Source organism: Balaenoptera physalus (genome assembly GCF_965194825.1).
Source record: "Balaenoptera physalus genome assembly, chromosome: 5".
NCBI classification, from domain to species: domain Eukaryota; kingdom Metazoa; phylum Chordata; class Mammalia; order Artiodactyla; family Balaenopteridae; genus Balaenoptera; species Balaenoptera physalus.
Genome location: NC_138884.1, coordinates 23,513,959 through 23,532,956, shown reverse-complemented (window position 1 = coordinate 23,532,956; position 18,998 = coordinate 23,513,959). Strand labels below are relative to the sequence as shown.

General features: G+C 46.7%; 1 protein-coding gene across 1 annotated transcript; it reads left to right on the top strand.

The window, feature by feature from the left end:
• Positions 1 to 275: 275 nt before the first annotated feature.
• LOC309661064 (uncharacterized protein C4orf54) lies at positions 276 to 18,282 on the top strand. Its single transcript, XM_082462330.1, is given in 3 exon segments — positions 276 to 323; positions 325 to 5,701; positions 13,562 to 18,282. Coding segments are annotated over 2 exon segments (5,373 nt in total). The 5' UTR covers positions 276 to 290; the 3' UTR covers positions 5,665 to 5,701; positions 13,562 to 18,282.
• Positions 18,283 to 18,998: the final 716 nt, after the last annotated feature.

The following is an 18,998-nucleotide window of genomic DNA, read 5'->3' as shown; positions in this document are numbered from 1 at the left end:
AAAAAACATTTAATCAGACTTGGGAGTGAAAGATGGCAGTCAGTAAAGAACAATTTCATACTTGCTAGACATCCCTGTAATAGATTACATAGGACATTTGGTCGATTTCAATTAGAACCCACATGCCTCCTCCACCCCCAACACTCTCTCTTCATCTTAGAGCCTCTTCTCTCTACCCTCAAGTGTGGTTTCAGTATGACTAGGGAATAGATACTAAAAATATTTCTGGAATGACGTGACCCACTCTTACCCCATCCAGGAAAGGAACAAGGCTGCACAAGAAACAGCACATGCTTTCCTTTCATTTCTGGGAGTCCCGGGGTTCGACCTACAGATGCTGCTTCTTCCGTGGCCGATGGCATTCAGACTCCTAGCTGCCGATGGTGCCAGGCAAACAACTGGACAGAAGAGCTCAGCTACGGGAAGCTGGCCACGGTCTCGGCCAGAGCAGCAGCCCCCTGGCCACAGACCACCTCTGCCACCCCATCCAGGAGCCTTCCTTCCTCCCTCAGCCTTGCCTGGGCCCCGCCACAGGGGCTGAAGAACTGGGAGGCGGTGGCAGCAGCGGCAGTGGTGCCTACAGCCTTGGGGCCAATCCAGGCACGTGGGACCCTGCTTCGGGCTACTCTGCAGCCCCTCCGGGGCCAGGGAGGGGCCCAGGACCGCCCCGGTGCTCACCACTGTGTTTTCCTGTCGCTGACACCGAGGCGAGGGCTCAGAATGGAAGGCGTCCCTCCTGAGCTGAATCTGCAGGCCAGGCCGAAGGAGGTCAGGGAGGGGGTGAGCGGAGCTCAAGATAGCCAGGAGCTCAAGCAGCAGCTGCAGCCACTTCTCAAGCCACTGGCCCCCTCCCAGCGAGAAGCGAAATATGTGGAGATATGCACTTCAGCTGGAGTCCAGAGGGACAGTCCCCGGACCATGAGGCTTACTCTGGAGCAGCGCCCGGGCGATCAGAGGGGCTCTAGGAGCCCCCAGGAGAAAGCCCAAGACGAACCCGGCAGCCGAGAGTGCGAGGCTCCAACCCCCCAGAAGACTCCTGCTTGCTTGGAACTCTCCAGATCCCAGTTCTCCCGCACTGATGAGGGCAGCACCCTCTCCTCTCCCTCCTCCTCCTCCTCCCTGGTGGACAAAGCAGAAGAAGGTGGCCTTTCCAAGATGGGTGATAGCACCACATCCACGGGGGCTCTGGCCACCTCGTCCTCATCGTTAGACTTTGAGAGTGACAGTGGTGAGAACGCAGTGAGCTGCCAGCCCCAGGGAGGAGAAGAAGGGGGAAACGCAGGAGGAGGAGGAGGAGGAGGAGAGGGAGGAAGAGGAGGAGATGGAACCGAGTGCAGAGACATGATTGCCAAATCTCAGGGCAGCAGGGACCCCCCCCAAAACCAGGAGGCTCACTACATCACCACCCACGAGATCCAGCTGAGCGAGGTAGAGCAGGACACGGATTTCGACGTGGGCCTGGCCTCCCGCTGGGATTTCGAGGACAACAACGTGATCTACTCATTCGTGGACTACGCTTCCTTTGGTGGCAGCGACGAGACCCCAGAGGACGTCACCACGCCGAGCGAAGAGGACGATGACAACAGCTGCTACCTCAGCACCACTCCCAGCACCAACGCCACCCGGACACCCAGCCCCACCGGCAGTGACCCCGCCCGCCCCAGCGCGGGCAGCAGCGGTGGCGACACCAGCAGCACGGAAGTGGGCAGCGGCCCCTCGGACAGCGACCCCACTCCCCCAGCCACGGGGCCTGGCACTGCCACCCCGTGTGAGCCCTTGCTGCAGCCGCTGGAGGCAGCCTCAGCCGCCGCAAGCAGCTGCGGGAGTGCAGCAAGCCAGATCCTCCTATCAATCAAACCGACTTCCCGGGCTATAAATGAGCCTAGCAACGTGTGTGCAAAGCAAAACATTATTTATGCTGCCAAGCATGAAGGCGACATGAGCCTCCGCGTCTCTACAGCTGCTGAACACAATTCAAGTTCACTGAAGCAAGACCCGGCTGCAGCCGTGGCTCAGGACCATGCAAAGAAATTCATCGCCGTCCCTGCTCGCCTGCAGACGCGGTGCGGGGCCATCCGGGCGAAGGAGCTGGTGGATTACTCCAGCGGAGCCTCCAGTGCCGTGAGCGAGCTGGACGACGCCGACAAAGAGGTGCGTAACCTGACCTCCCGGGCCTTCCGGAGCCTCGCTTACCCCTACTTTGAGGCCCTGAACCTCAGTTCCCGGGAGTCCTCCTCGCTCTCCGAAGTCGGCTTTGGGCGTTGGTCGGCCTTCCTGGACTTGAAATGTGGCGGTGTTGGAGCCAGGGTGGAGCAGAGCCTCCTCCGGAGCAGCGCGGCCTCTATGGCTGCGGGTCTGAGGAAGGGCAGCGGGGCCAGGACGACCGCAGACCAGCTCTACATCCAGTCCAAGAAGTCCCAGACCAAGGCCTTGGAGTTCGTCGTCAGCAAAGTCGAGGGGGAGATCAAACACGTGGAGACACCTCTGTGTTTCCAGAAGCAGGTCCAGTCGGGCTCCCGCGTGGTCACCCTTCTCGAGCCTCTGAATTTACGCAGTGAGAGCAAAGCCAGCTCCGCCGCGGGGCCCTGCAGGGCCACCAAAGGCCCCAGCAAGGGCCCCGAGTCCGTGGACACGGATGATGGCTCCGAGGCCTCCGAGGGCAGCAGGCTTGTCTCCCGAGCTGGCGGCCCCCAGAAGAAGTCCAAGTTCGCTTCCAGTCTGCTCAAAAATGTCATCTCCAAGAAGATGCAGCGGGAACACGAGTTCAGAATGGAGAGGGGAGAAGTCAGTGACACATCCCACCATCACCTCTCCAGCGCCTCCAAGGAGACGGAGGGCCCTCCCCCCGGGGGTGAGAGGCAGCGGGAGAGGGGCCTGCAGAGGCAGAGTTCTCGCCACTCGGAGGCCGGCTCTGAGTACACGGTGGTCAGCGTGTCTGATGCAGGTGGGGAGGGGTCCGCAGCTGGGTCTAAATCCCCAGTTTTCAAAGCCAGTGCCCCTCGGGAGAGCCATGCGGGCTCCGGCCGTGATTTCGCTGATGGACACCCAGTAGAGGTGTGTGAAATTAGAAAGAGTGCGTCAGAGACTGTCAAGAGCACCTTCCTCCGCAGTCAGAACAGCGCGTTCCGGTCGTGGAAGGAGAAGGAGGCTGAGAAGCGGCAAGAAAAGGCCCCCGTTGGGAAGCTGAAACTCCCCAAAGGGGGCGACTGGAGGGCTGATCTCGGGGAGATCTCTGCCAGTAAGTCCACCATCATGTCTCGCCTCTTTGTCCCCAACATCCAGCAGACACCCAAGGACAAGCAGCCGGGGAAGCAGGCCACCAAGCACCCTGCTGCCCAGGCCACCTCCACAGCAGTGATCAGGCCCAAGGTTCCCGAAATCAAGATCCGGCTGGGGAGCGTGCAACAGCCAGGCTCGGACTTCAACATTGCCAAGTTGCTCACACCCAAACTGGCCAGTGGCAGCGCCTCGAACCTCCTCAAGACCACTGAGGACAACAGCAGGGCACAGCAGAAACTCTTCCGGGGGGACAACCTGGAAAAAGTGCCCCAGTTCCAGGTGAGAGATGTCAGGGACAAGTCCAAGGCCCAAGGCCCCCTCCACCAGGTGAGAGACGTCCGGAAACTAATCAAAGCGCCAGGGGACAGCAGTGACAAGGGCAGCGTCACCCCAGAGCAGGGGCTGACCGGGCCCAAACCCAGGCAGCTGGCTCCTGCAGCTGGTGGGTCGGGATCCCTGTCCCCCATGGTGATTACGTGCCAGGCCGTGGTGAACCAGAGGGAAGACAGCACAGACCGAGAGCCCAGGGAGAACGTGGGCAAGGGGGGCAGCAGCAGGGTGTTGAATTCCTCCTCGCCAGAAGGGACAGTCTTGGTTCACAGGGCATCTGGCAGGCTGCCCGTGGCCACCATCGCCCCCAATAAGCCTGAGCAGGGCTCGTACCTGCCCGTGCTCAAGATCGTCTCCAAGGCTCAGAAGACCCCAGAGAAGGTCAAGGAGGAGGAGGTCAAGGAGGAAGGAAAAGGCCCCAAGACATCCCGCAATGCTCTGGAGAAGCTGACGGCGGCCGTGAGGTCCATGGAAGAGCTGTACAGCTTCAACAGGAACGAGTGGAAGCGGAAAAGCGACCCCTTGCCCCTGATGACCGACAGCCACGTCCTGTCGCTCATCGCCAGTGAGGAGCGAGAAGGGGCCGGGGCTGCTGAGCGGGACCCCGACAAGTTGGCCAAACGGCTGGGTGGGGCGGAGGAGCGGGGCGCCGGGCACAGAGGCACAGGGGTGGTCCTGCGAGGGGGCCCCGTAGAGCGTCTGCAGCGGAGAAACTCCAACCCGAGCGCCGAGAGTGTGTCCGCCCGCGCGGCCGCCTTTGAGAACCTGGCCAGGGAGAGGCCCCGGTCCCTCTATATCCCCCCGGTGCACAAGGATGTGGACAGAGCCCAGCCCCTGCCCCCGGTGCCCGGCCATCGGAACGTGTTCACAGTGAGCGCCAGCAGCACCCAGAAAACGGGGGGTGTCGCTGGCAAGTTCCCACAAGGCCCCGCTCCAGAGAGTCCTTCGGCGGCAAAGGGCATCAAATCGCAGGGACTCCGGTCTCTCAAGATCTCTCCGGCCACTCGGGCATCTCTCGAAGAGGTGACCAACAGGAAAAATGGCAGCCATCTGGAAAAGAGCCGCAGTGACTGCGAGAATTACCTGACCATCCCCCTTAAAGGGAGCTCTGCAGCTGCGGAGCTTCCAGGCAGGCCTGGCGCGGGGAGGGAGGGGCCCCCGCGCTCCTCAGCCACCACTCTCTGCAGCTTGCCCCCAATGAGTGCCCGCAGTCAGGTCCCCAGCAGCCCCAAAGGCTCTCAGGTCAGCGGAACCAGCCGGCCAGCTTGGTGCACCAAGCCCGACGACCCCCGGGGGACGGTAGCTGCCCCCGCAGGGCCGCAGAGCCCCGAGCAGCCCCCCACCGCGATCTACCACCAGCAGCTGCTGCCCTTCGCCCTCCAGGGGGCCCAGCCCCAGGTCCTCTGCTTCTCCCCTCCAGGCATGCCTGCCCCGGCGCCTGTGGGCCCAGCTCCGGTCCCCACAGACCCCTTCCAGCAGCCGCAGCCTCCGCAGACCCAGCGCAAGATGCTCCTGGATGTGACAACCGGCCAGTACTATCTGGTGGACACGCCAGTTCAGCCCATGACCCGGAGACTGTTTGACCCCGAGACGGGGCAGTATGTGGACGTGCCCATGACCTCCCAGCAGCAGCCTGTGGCTCCCATGTCCCTCCCCGGGCCTCCCTTGGCCCTGAGTCCCGGGGCCTACGGCCCCGCCTACATGATCTACCCCGGGTTTCTGCCCACGGTGCTGCCCGCCAACGCCCTGCAGCCCACCCCAATTGCTCACACTCCAAGGGGCGCCGAGCTCTCCCCCGTGGCAGCAGAGCCCCCCAGCAAAGAGGCAGCTGCATCTTTCACCGAGGCCCCTTACTTCAGGGCCTCCGGTCAGTCTCCCACCTCCTCCTCCGCCTCCGCCCCAGCGGCCGCATCCCAGCTCGTGGGGGCCAAGGGCTTTGCCCAGCTGCATGGCAAGCCTGTCATCAGCATCACTTCGCAGCCCCTGGGGCCGCGGATCATCGCCCCCCCCTCCTTTGACGGCACCACCATGAGCTTCGTGGTGGAACACAGATGACGAGCGGTCACCAGAAAGCAGAAGGGCGCAGCTGCTGGTGAGTGGACATCACTTTGATAATCAGGTTTAAGGGATTAACAGCAATCCTATTTCTTTGTGTTTGAAGGGGCAGACTTACAGCAGCGGAGGCTGTCTCTAGAAATGGGCATTTCGGAAGAATAGAACAAAAACTGCATCCATATTATGAAGAAGCTAATTTTCTTGCCAAGCCTCCTTCTCTCCCCACTCCTCAGTCCCACAGCCGGCCTTTCCCCTCTGACCTTTTCAAATTGCCTGAGTGTTTTTCCCACAATGAGTGGGAGGGAAGGGAACCCTGGATCTATCAGGTTAGCCTTGGGTGAAGATTGGCAGGGGGAAGAAATAAAAACCCGGTCTGGATTTTCCGGAGCGAGCTTCACTCTATTCTTAGCAGCCCCAGTGACAGGCACGAAAATCCCTGGGGACACCGTTACTCTGGTTACTCCTCAGAGTAAAGAGAGTCAAAGACTGACATTTTCCTGTTAGGAGGTTTTCTAAAATCCACAGAAAGCCTTCTCTCCCTCCACCACATCTTCCTCTTGAAGCTTCTTATACAAAAAGGCTGTATTTTTAAGCTCTTGTTTTTCTGTTTTCAGACAATCAGAATACTTTTTATTAGGTGAGTCCAGTCTTTAAGGTATTTTACACACACACACACACACACACACACACACACACACACACACACACACTCGGCTTGACCTCCAGGAGAGGAGGAGATTCCGGGCCTGCAGTGACTCCAGAAATGGAGCTGCTGTGTTTGATCCAGTTCGTTCAGACTGAATCCACTACGCTCTGCTGCCGACCCCTACAAGGCACTCATTTTCCTATCTGCATTCTCTCCCTTCATAAAAGATCAACTCCCCCTCGCCCCCTCTAAAGGAAATCAGATGAAGTAGATGTAGATCCTGACACCCAAGTTAATTCAGATTCACAGACAGGAGTCCTGGCTGTAACTACAGTCCGTGGAACTTGATAGGAAAGGTGAGCTCGGGTTTTCTGAACCAGGACACTTCAGGTCAAAAACATAAGACAGGGGCAACCTTCAGATACAGCACAAAGCTGCCAGCACTGTGGGGAGAAACTTGCCCTCTCATTCTCCTGCCCCCTTCACACGAGGAAGGGCTGACATAAATGCTTCTAAGGAGTTTCACTCCTTGGTAAGATCATACTGAACCAAGAAAGGAGAGGAACCCTTTCTATGCTTATATGAAAGAAATAAGCCATTCCTCTCTCTTCTGTACTTAAAAGAAACAGGAACATTGTTTCTTTCTTCAAGGAAAGAGCCTTAAATTAGGAAGTAGGATCATGAGATCAGAGTCCCAGCGTCTTCTCACCAGCTGTGTGTTCTTAGACGTGCAAACTCTGTAGCACCCATGACACTCGTGTGTCAATAATTTCTACTCCTCAGAATGTATCTGAATGTCAGATGATACAACAGTGTATTGCAAAATATAAAACCTTTCCAAATTAAGGGATTGTTACTATGCATTACATTTCTTGGACTGCAAGACATTAGGCCACTGTTCAAAAATCCTTGGGTCTTTCTGTAAGAATTCAGGTGAAAGCACAAGCCTCATTTTACTTGCAGTCTAGAAACACGATTTCCTTTCCAAGAATTTGCAACGGGCCCTATGTAATGACCACAATTACAGAGGGGAGGGAAGATTAAAGATAAATAATGTATCTATTGTTCAGTGTAGAAAATAAAGAAATATGCATGTGGAAGAGGCGCAGATTTAGAGAATTCATTTTGTAGAAGGAAAAGAGTAGCCTCTAGATAAAAGCATTTTCATCTTCTGGACAGGTGGTATGTTTACCTATGGCTCTCTGGGAGCAGCTAATCCTGCGAGACCTTTGTGTGAGCTGTGCAGGTGCAGAGCAAGGGGAAGGGAGGACAGGGCCCAGAGGAGGGAGGAACCGGGCACACGCTCGAATCGTGTCCCTGTAGCAGCTGCCTTTGGCCTTTCTCCTGTCTGCTGAGTCTGGAGAGATTAGGCCTGGAGTTGTTTCCATCAGACACAAATACAAATCAGAGTTTTCTGTACTGGAGATTTGAACAGTGATTTCTTTGAAAGCTTTCCCTTCTTTAACGTTTATTTTAGTCCACAGCCCTAAAGATAGAAAGCGAAAGACTAGTCAGGAGCGAATTATTAGCTTTTTGTGTACAGGCAAAAATCTAATTACCCAAATTCAGGTAATAACTGAAATCCTTATAAAAATCCTTCGAAACTCACCATCCTGAAAGTTCTATGCCACTTTCCAAAGAAAAGTCAGATACATAAAAGAGAAGTGTATAGTTCTTTTCCTTGTGTGAAAAAAATTTAAACATGGTTCAGATATATCAAAAATTACATTGTACACCCCCATCCATCAGTTGATGTTCATACGGATGGTCAGTGGGAGAAGGCTTGGAAGCTGGTTTCAGTTTAAGATTTCCTTTGAAAACCAGACTTACTCCAGAGTTTTTCCCTGCGGTAGGGTAGGGTTTTATGTGCCCCTTTCAGCTAGAAGTCACATAAATGGTTTGATCCAAGCACAGCATTTCACAGAGAAGAAAACTGGGGCTTAGAAAGAAACGGTTTTGCTGAGGTCCCCAGAGAGTGAGAGAGCCAGGATGAGCCTGGCTCCCAGCTCCCGGACCACGCCATGCGCTGTTTCTTTGTTGGTAGGAGGCGTGAAACACAAGAAGGATGGCAGAGAAGTGCAATGAGCCCCGAACTGGCAGCCAGGACACCTTGGATCTGCTCTGCCTCTCCAGACATTTGTGAAATGAATGTTTGAACGAAAAGCACTAATTCCATCATTCATTCAACAAACGTGAATTACATGTTTACACTCCGCCAGGCACGGTGTACTCTGCAGTGAGGCTATAAACCCACACGTGACCTGGTACCGTCCCACAGTCCAGGAGCCTGCACTCCAGCTGGAGGACACGGCCCGTACATGCAGAACTGCAAAACCAGTGTTCAAGTCCTGTCTTAGCCTTTAAGATTCCTTCCAGCTCAAATAATAAGTATTTCATCACCTATTTTTAGCTGCACATTGTAACAGGGAGCCTTGCTTTCTCCCCTGTATAGATTTGAGCATAGCTAGCTGCTGCTACTCTCGGATTATTCTGTTATGAATTTTCCTCTAGTTTTGCTTTCATAGGTAGGGTCTTTCCTGCTTCTCTTCTTCCTGTGGTGAAAATTGCAGTGCTCCTCAAACTTTGCCAGGTCACAACCCATCTCAGAAGATAAGTAGTAATATTACGTATTTTATTTGAATTTAGTAATGACATCACACATTGTGATAAATGGACCAGGCTGTTCCCAGCCAGTGGCCCAGTGGCCGGTGAGTCACAACAGGAACCCACTGGTAACGCACCAGTGTGCTGAGCACAACGGTTCAGAACTTCACAACTCTCTCCTTTTTTGTTAGGCCTTTTCTGTTTTAGGCCTTTGTTGTTCGTTCATTTTAGTTTTGAAAGGTCCTTCTCCACAGGACCTTTGATGCCTTTTCTGATGAGATTATTTTTGTTTTAGTTTTCTGTCATTCGAGGCATGTAGCTATGTTTTTCCTTCCCTAACATATTCACTTTCACGCTTTCTCCTGCCCAGCCACTTAGATACCATATTTTTGTTTTAAAATTTGAGACTTGATACTAAATACCGTTTACAAGGGCATAAAGATAAATGTGTAATAATAACAACAGAAAACTTTAATTGGCACCATGCCTGCTACCCAGTGGGTATTACAATTATTTTGTTTCCTTTGAATGTCTCTTCTTTTTTCTGTAAAACTTTACCCATTTGTTTCTTCATTTCTGAGTGTGCTTTATGTTGTTCCTACATCATTGGTCTTTCTTTTCTCGTCACCTCCTCAGAGTTATTTCTACCCCCTGAGCAGAGCCCCAAAGATCAGCAACTGAAGTGGAAAGAGAAAGGGGGCTTCAGAGGGAGCTATTTTCGGAGAGTTTTCTAAAGGGGCCCACAGGGTACTTAGATCCTTGAATGCTGTCCCCTTATGTTAAAATTGTAGGAGGAAATTGAGTCTCAGAGAGGTTAAGTGACCCTTCTTAAGTCACAGTGTCCCTCTGGGGCAGAGTTGGGACTCAAAACCTAAATCATCCCAGACCAGAGTCTATTTTCCATTTGCTTCTTTCTTACTGCTTCCCAGTCCCCTTGTCTTTTTCTCCCCAGGGCCACTCTTCTTTCTGGTGCTCCATCTTGGGGTCGGGCCCACAGTTTACTTCCCCTCTTTTCTTCCCTTACCTTTTATTTGGGAATTTATTTTCTGTTCTTTGCTATTTTTTTCTTTAATTCCTTATTGTGGTTTCTCCTTTCCCATTCACTTGAAGTTGATTTAGTTTAAAGCCCCACCTTGCTTTTTCCCTTCTCCTCCCTTTTGCGTTTGGACTCTGTTGTCATCACAGACTGGTCAGCTTCAAGGGCAGGCTTGAAGCTGCGGCTCCTTCACCTGCATTCTCTGCAGCCTTGTGCACGAGACCGGGTGACGAGGCTGCAGGCTGCAGGCTGCAAGCTTGACATTTCATTTCCAGCTCATCCCATGATTACATTCTTGAATCAATTCATTTATATCTATTTTTTCCCCTAACTTGATGGTGGCTTCCTCTCCTGATTATTATATATAGCTGCTGTTTTATTTTATTATCTTCCTCATGTCTTTTTTTTTGCCATTTCTTTTTTTTTTTTTTTTTTTTTTTTTTTTTTTTTTTTTTAAATTTTTATTTATTTATTTATTTTTAATTTATGGCTATGTTGGGTCTTCGTTTCTGTGCGAGGGCTTTCACTAGTTGTGGCAAGTGGGGGTCACTCTTCATCGCTGTGCGCGGGCCTCTCACTATCGCGGCCTCTCTTGTTGCGGAGCACAGGCTCCAGACGCGCAGGCTCAGTAATTATGGCTCACGGGCCCAGCCGCTCCGCGGCATGTGGGATCTTCCCAGACCAGGGCTCGAACCCGTGTTCCCTGCATTAGCAGGCAGATTCTCAACCACTGCGCCACCAGGGAAGCCCTTTGCCATTTCTTTTCTCCCTTTCTCTTTTCTTGGATTGTAGCTTTCCCCATTCTTATTATTTTGTGCCTTTCTCTACAATTTTATTGCCTTATATTTTCTTCTGAACTCTCTACAAAATTAATAAAAAATGAAAAGTAATGTGTATTAATCATTTATTATATACTAAGATTTAACATGGTACTACCTGATTCTTTAAACGAGTGGGTACTATTCTTATCCCTATTTGACAAATGAAAAAATAACTTGTCCCAGATTAAGAGATCAGCTGACATCCAGGCCCTTCAAGCTTGGGGGCCCATGCTCTTATTGATGACCCCTAGTTTGCCCACTTTCTCCCTCTCTGCCCTCCCCGTCTCAGTTCCTTGTTGTGAATTGTCCTTCTTCCCTTATTTGGGAAAAAAAGGGAGGGAATAAGGTAAGAAATTGACCCTGAATCTGGCGATGTCTAGCATATACTAAGCCTCCATATGTGTTTTTCTTTTGATTAAAATTTAGCTCTCCTATGTCCCAAAGAGAAACAGTTCCAGCACTTCTAGGGGCTATGGCTCCCAGTGTGTGTGTGGAGGGGGGGTTTAATTTTGTGTGTATGTGGGGAGGGGCGAGTGTGGTCTGTCACCTGAGCATGGGATCCCACTGGATACTGATGGGCTCATGCCTTTCAGTCTAAGAGAAATTGTGTGGCTTTGACTAAAACCCAGGTATCTGCACCATGAAGTCAGGCAGCCCTGGCCCAAAATCTTCCTCCTCTGGATAAGTGACTTGCCCTCTCTGGACCTCAGTTTCCTCACCTGTAAAATGGGGATACCTCTCAGGAGCGTCGTGAAGATTGAACCGTAAAATCACTGCAAAGGACGTGGCACACAGTCCATGGCATGTAGTAAGAGTTCTATCTCCCTTGGAGACTAGAAGCTCATCAATGCCTCAGAAGCCCCTCATTTCTCAGGGGCCTCCACCAAGGCAGAAAGTCAGCCCTTATTCCTGTAGACTCTCAGGACAGCACCAGGGACCCGTACCCAGGATTGCTTGATATTTCCCCAAACCAGAGGTCATGCCCCCAGCTCTGCAGTCCCCTTTGGGCTGCCTGATACCCTGGGTCAGGCCAGTTGGCTGTGGTCGGGGTCCTCTAGTATGCCCCACGGCTTTCCAGCATGTTACACAACTCTGGGCATAGTTGGCCAGCTGCATGTGGTGATTTTCCTCTCAGTCTGGGCACAGACCTCTGTGGAGCAAGGGAAAATCTGACCCAACATCCCTGCTGAACTCTGTCATGTGTTCCGGTCCTAAAATCATGGGAAGTCATCCAGGCCAAACTGCCCGGTGACACCGTGCAGTCACTCCTCTCCCTTTACTGACTTCTTCGTGACCCTCTGCTAGGTTGAACCGGCAATTTTTATTATTTCATCCTTAATAGGAATTGGAGCATTTTATTACTTTCAAAGTTTCAAACAAAATCCCTCTAAAGTTAATATAAGTGGAAGCAGTATCCTGCAAAAGAATGAAAAGGCCGAATCTGGACTATGGATCCCCAAAAAGGATCCCAGCAGCTGGTAGAAACAGATTTCTCCTCCCTTCCTCAGACTGCTCTCCCCATCCTGTAGTGTTTTCTCTCTCTCCCTCTCTCTCTCTCTCACTGTTTCTCTCTCTCTCTCTCTGTCCCCTTTCTGCTCAGAGAGTCCTTGCAAACCTTGCTTCACAATGGGATTCAGCTTGAGTTTTCATTAGATCCTTGCATCCACATTAAAATTTTTCTTCTTAGTCTTCTATTTTCTTCTCCTCCCCCTTGTAATTATATATTTTTGTTCCCGTTGCTACTCCATGTGTCCTAAGGTAAAAAAAACTTTTAAACTTTTTTAGCAAATGAGAAGTTTCCAAACCCACAACTGTCCCTTTCCTCTTGAAAGTCATTTCTCGATATAAAACACGAAAGAGTAAAATCAACGAACCTGAAATATATACACATGAGCTATTCTCTAAACCCATAATTATTCTTATAGACTTCTTTTTCCTTAAGTATATACTTAACACAGGTCAGTTTCTAGATGACAGGATTAAAATATCCTTTGCCACACTACTCTGCATGTAATTGATTAGATAGCTGTTATTTGATACTTCTTAGAAGTTACTTTTCACATGATAGAGTCTTCTAATCCCTAACAAATACTACCTGTAGGCCACTCTATTTCTGTCTTCATAATATTACGTTCAAATATCAACTCCCAAAGGTTAATTTAAAAATGTTCTTTAGGCAAAATTCTAATAGATATATATAGAGAAAGAGATTAACAGAAAGAAAGGGCTAATTTTCAGTAAGGTTTTGAACATGTCAATGCTTGTCTTAGAATGGATTTAACTAAGTTATAGGCTCTAACCAGTATATCTCATTTTAAACAAAATGCGCAATATGAAGTTCCACGTAATTTAGGTAGTGACCATTCACTGTAGAGTATAGAGTTTATTCATTTAACTAGATTAATAACTCATGGTAAATTTCAAATGTTTCAATTTAGTTTAAATATCATTTTTGTATATTTTAGGAACATATCTGTTATACTATTTTATCTCTGTTATGGATGGTTTCAGTAAAACTAAATATTTAACTCTAAAATCATTTTTGAATGGTTGACTGTATTTAATTCAAGTTTCAAAGAGAGGGTGCCATTTGGGGCAATTTCTTAAAGTCAGTAGGATGTCTAGTAGGTTCAGAAACACACTCACGAAACACATTTTAAAATGTGAATTTCATCATTATTCACACTGAAATTAGCCAAATAGTTAAATAAAATGTATTTTGTCATTTTTCTTCCTTCTTTAAGAGCGAGATTTACTAACAATCTTTTCCTTGATTATGTTTCTTTATAGGAGCAAGACAGAAAGACGGACGAATCTTCTTGAATCTGAAGGCTGCATTGTAACAGCACTAAGAATTCATCTGGAAACCTTCCTCTACATATGTTATTCTTAGTTTTTGCTTCTTATAAACCAAGTGTGTAAGTTTCTATATTTTTCTGAATAACCCTGTTAAGACAGCTTGTGTTATTTTAGTTTTACGAAGCTGATTGAATGGTTGCATTTTTCCTGCGTAAAACTATTTCTTTTTATACTTTAATACAGAATATAAGCTTTCCCTTCATCTTTCCCTCCTGCATTTGTGACTAGGCAAACAATCTCTTACATGTTCTCATAGTTCAGTCAAAACATACAACAGAGTAGGACTGGTTCTGTTGTAAACCAAATGAGCAAATCAGTAATTTGGATCACAAATCTCCCTGCAGATTCTCGGAATATATCAGGGCTGGCTGGCAGAGTTGTAGCACTTGTTTGGATTTAAATGTGATGGGTCTGCATTTTGGATCATGCCTAGTCATTCTCCTGGTTATGTTTTACATGTTCTTTTATTGGGTTTAGCATGATTTCAAATGTGATTGTGAACAAGTGGTTTTAACTTTTGTGCCTTGTTTTAACTTTTCCATTGATACAATGCCATGACACTATTTGTTGCCTTAAAATAGAATGGCTTGGAAGACTAGAGAGCCAGTGGTTGCATTTAAAGTTAAGTTCTTAGTTTCAGAAAGGTATAAAATATCTACTTCCCTCAGAATCCAACCTCTGCTATGAGTGTATAGGATTATTTTTCTTCTTCAATGATCCCTCCTTAGTTGCACACTCCTGTCTCTCACGGATTATTTGGAGTCTGAAGAGTGACCTGTTTGGGGCAGTGGAGTAGAAAGTAAACTCTGATTTGGTGGCTCTGATTATCTCCAGCCCTAGCCATACCCATAGCAGTGACCTAGGTTTATATCACTTGCTTCTTATGGTTTTAAGAGATGTCGAGAATCCAGATCACAGAATCTTTCATTGACATTCAATACTGCCTCAGTTGTAGCCCAGTTCTGAAGGTTATTTTAGTGAGTGTTCATGGTGAGTTTTGAAGAGTTGATTGAACAGATAAATATTTAGCTTGTCATAATAATGAGTCAATATATATTCAACAAATGTTACATTGGAATATTTCTTTACTTTTTAAAACAATAACTTGAAGGTTCTCCCAGGCTTTTTTTTTTTAAAAGGAATCTCCTCTTATTTACTTATTTGTTCAAAGATAAAGCATTCTGGTAATTTTTTAAAGCCTTATAAAGCCTATTTTGATTTTAATGATCATCAATATTGGTTTCTGCTTAAAACAGCTTCTTGAAACCACAGAATTTTATACTACTCATAACTGAAGGTGTGAGTAGAAAAACTAAGAGACTGATTTTTGTATGATTTATGTAATCTCATTACTTTGTATTTATGCTTTCCATCTTAGTTGGACTCTTTAAAAAAAAAAAAAACTCAATTTCATATTCAGGAACTTCCTTAAAGGGATCTTACTCTGAAAAGAAGTTCTGTTGGGTAAAAGGAAGGGTTTGAGGCAGGAATAGTCAGCTCTGGTCACAATTCAATCAATCATTGGGCTGATGAGCTATGACATGAAGCGATAGCCTCTCTGAGACATGGAACATGAAATATGAAACAATCTCTGTGTTTGGAAAAGATGCCCTTGTGCCATATTGGGGAAAGCGTTATTCCTTTGTCATAGAGGTCTTCTTACCCAAGTATGTCAACAGATTCACCCCAGAACTTGCTTAATTTTTCACCACTGGGAAACTTCTCTTACAGCATCAGCCCTTCCTCATTTTCAGTAGAGATGTGCTGGGTAAGAGATCACTTAATATTGAAACAAGAAAGTAGACTCAGTCAAAGATCTTAAACTTATAAAACTTAAAGCAGCACCATGAAATCTCAAGTATTTGAACACATCTTGTGAAACTCAGATAGGATTTGGTAGGTAGAACCAGAATTGAAAAGACTGTTTTAAAATGACATGTGACTTTTAGGCAAACCCAGTGCTCGTGTCAAGTAGTCAATGGCTTGCCAGGTCTTCAAAAAAAGAGAAATCTCCTTTCCTAGAACATGTGGTAGAGTTCTTACCTACCAAGGGTCTGGGAGGCCCGTGAGCTATTTATCACTATTTATCATTATTTATCACCAGCAGATCTGAGCCTTAAATTCTCACATTGAGGTAAACTAGGACAGAAACTTGGAAAGAAAGGAGAACTTTTCATTTGTCGGTTCTATCAGAGAGGCCGTGTCCTCTGAGAAGCTGCTGTGGATGTAGTAAATGGCCAAGTGGTTAAAATGTGACTTTAAAATAGTATTCTATGAACGCCATATCATCTACTGTTAATTTTATGGTTTTCCATTTCATCAAGCCATAAAAAACCAAATCAAACCTGCCGGGCCGTTTACTACCTCTAGTGATAGGGAGGAACATTTTTAAAAACATGAGGTAAATCTAAATCCTCATTTTCGTTGTTTTATTATTTCTTGAGGTTGAATTGATATTTGAATAAAACAGTTGTACCCTTCCTTTTTCAACCAAAGTTAAGTGGAAAAAACCAAGAGTCTATGAAGCCTTCGGACCCATAAAACCATTACCCTACCAGTGTCCTTTTAGCTACTGAACTACTCTTTTATGGCTCATGTACACAAGACCATTACTAAAGCATGTAGCATTTCCTATATAGTGCCTGGAGCTTGAATCTAATTAGCATTGCAGTCTGGCTTTTGCCATTTTTTCTCAGGGTTACATGTGTGACTCAGTTTTCCAGATGAATCACAGGGCATTGTGTGTAGAAATCTTGACCCATTTCCTGTTTTTCCCTGTTGGTTAAATGGTAAGGTTGAAATATGCTCCATTTGAATTGTTTTTGGAAAACTGAACAAATTCGTAACCCGTACGAAAATTTAATTCACCAGAATGTATTTTCTTAAAAAGCACTCACTGAAATTGCCCTCAGGATGAAATGAAGCCCAAATATGCAGTTAGTGACTTAACATATAGGCTCTCTGTATGTCTGCCTGTGTCTCCGTATGTCTGTATGTGTATGGCTCTCTGGATATCATTGAGTAAATAAGCTAAAACAAATTACACTTTGACATCTTTATGATAAATCTTAAATGTTAACACACATTTCAAACCCATCCTTATATCACTAGGAAATATCTAACGATATAAATTTCTTTTTCTTAATTTCAGATTTGACTTCATCATTCTAGCCTCTTAAAGAGATTTAATGCATTTTAATTCTTTTCATATTTCATAGAAATGGAAATCAGTGTTTGCTACAAATTGAATGCTCATGCTACCTGAAATAATACTTTGGAGTGCAGGACAGTGTTGATTCTTAAGTAGATTGACTATAATCTCATGATAAGTATATATTATATGTGCATGAGAAAACACATTCAGTAATAGTCTCTGTTTAAAAACTATCACGGTATATACATTTTCCAATGTGGTGCTTGAGGAGTTTCATTCTACAGTTTACAAGGTGTAGGTTTGCACCCTAAATTCTCAGGGTATGCTGTTTTACCCAAATACTTGAAAGAAAAAGGTGCCCTGTATTTTATCAGTACTGTTGAGGGGAAAAATTATGTGTAGGTTTGTTTTACAAAACTACTTATAAAAATCAACTTCACAAATTATGTTAGGCTTTTACATAATTCCTAAGGAAGTATACATATAGATATGATACATATTTTCAAGAGACTGTTTCTATATTCTTAACTAACTTCTGGGTACTAAGGAGACCTCACAGGTGCATAAAATCATTAATAAAGCATGTAGCATTTGCTAAATCGTACCTTGAGCTTGAATCTAATCGGAATTGCAGACTCTGGTCCTTGGGGAAAAAAAAAAAACCAAACTTGTCCATCTGTGTCACATGTCATTACAAGGCCCAGGGGAGGATTCTGAAAATTGGACTCATTTGTATGCCCCGTGTCTCAGAAGAGAACTAAATGTTCACAGTAGCATTTGTAAGCTGTTAACATTCTTGTTTTATGTTGCAGCTAGAGCATATTATTAGTTATTTTCCTATTTGATTCATAATGGTGCAGAATAAAACACACACACACACACAAAACACATCGAATTTGATTTCTTTTTTAAAGTTTCCTACTTGCTTTTTATAAGCTGGTATTAATGGCAAAAAGTGCTATCCAGGGCTCCCTGAAATTACTTGTCATCCCTGTATCTTTTTCTAGCAGGTGGTTTTTTCTTTTTCTCCCCCTTTGAAAATGTAGGTTTCTATATTTACATTGAAGTCATCTTATTGTACAGTAAAGACAGTGATGGTTGAAAAGAATGTGAAGACTGAGGAAGTTAGGTCCCAAACAGAGGAGAGTAAATTGTGTGGTAAATGGAGAAAGACATTGGCTAACGCTGAATTATACCCCTGACTATGAAAAAAGCCAGTGGGAAATGGAAAGAACACGGACATTTAAACCGCTCTCAAGATAGAAATCTTGGTGGAAGAGTTCCTGCTTGAGGTCTGATGTGATTCAATTATGGAATGCAGTGAGCATGGCCCCTGGGACTGTGAATCCAGCCCAACAGCTCTGAGAATTACTGTGTCAGTGGATTGCATATGGAGAAAACTACTTAGACAAGGACTCTCTGAGACTGACTAGCTTACTTACCTTTAATTGCCAGCATTTGTGATTGTGCGATCTTGTGTAATGGTCTTTTATTTTGACTCTTTTTGAAAAAAAAAAATTGTGTTGTTGGTTGTTGTTTTTTTTCCAGTAAAAGTAAATGCAAAGAAAACATGCGTTCTTTCTCTTTATTTTAACTCAAAAAAACTAGCTTTGGACATTTTCATTTTCTTCAGTCTTCTAACTTAAATCCTTCCTTTAACGAAAATACTCTATTATAATGTTTCACATCCAGGTAGTATTAGTTTTCTTTTGCTGTGGTAACCACAAACTTAGTGGCTTAAGACAACACAAATTTATTATTTTACAGTTCTGGAGGTCAGAGGCTGGTATGGTCTTTCCCTGTACCCGGAGTATTTCACCTGATCGACCGAAGGCATCTAACTCCTTCCATTTTTAAGTAGCATTGTGAGGGGCACCTACCAGGTTGCGGGATGCTCCATGGACAGCAAAGAGCAACCCAGACAACGAGTGTCCCTGAGGGTCCACACTGAGGCCCCCTCAGCCCCCTTCAGAACCTAATATCTGAAGCACACATTTGGAGACCCACTGCACAGGGGCGATCAGTACTGTAAAATGTCAAGCACTAGTTGAAGTCACTGTAAACCTGAAGATCCCCAAAAGACTTGAAACCACATTCCACAAGAACATACATCCAGAATCCCTTACATATGTCCAGGGTTTGGGGGAAATTAAGTTGAGGGCTGTTCTAGGCCTTGTATTTTCCTGACTCACCTCTGGCTTCCAGCTCTTGTTT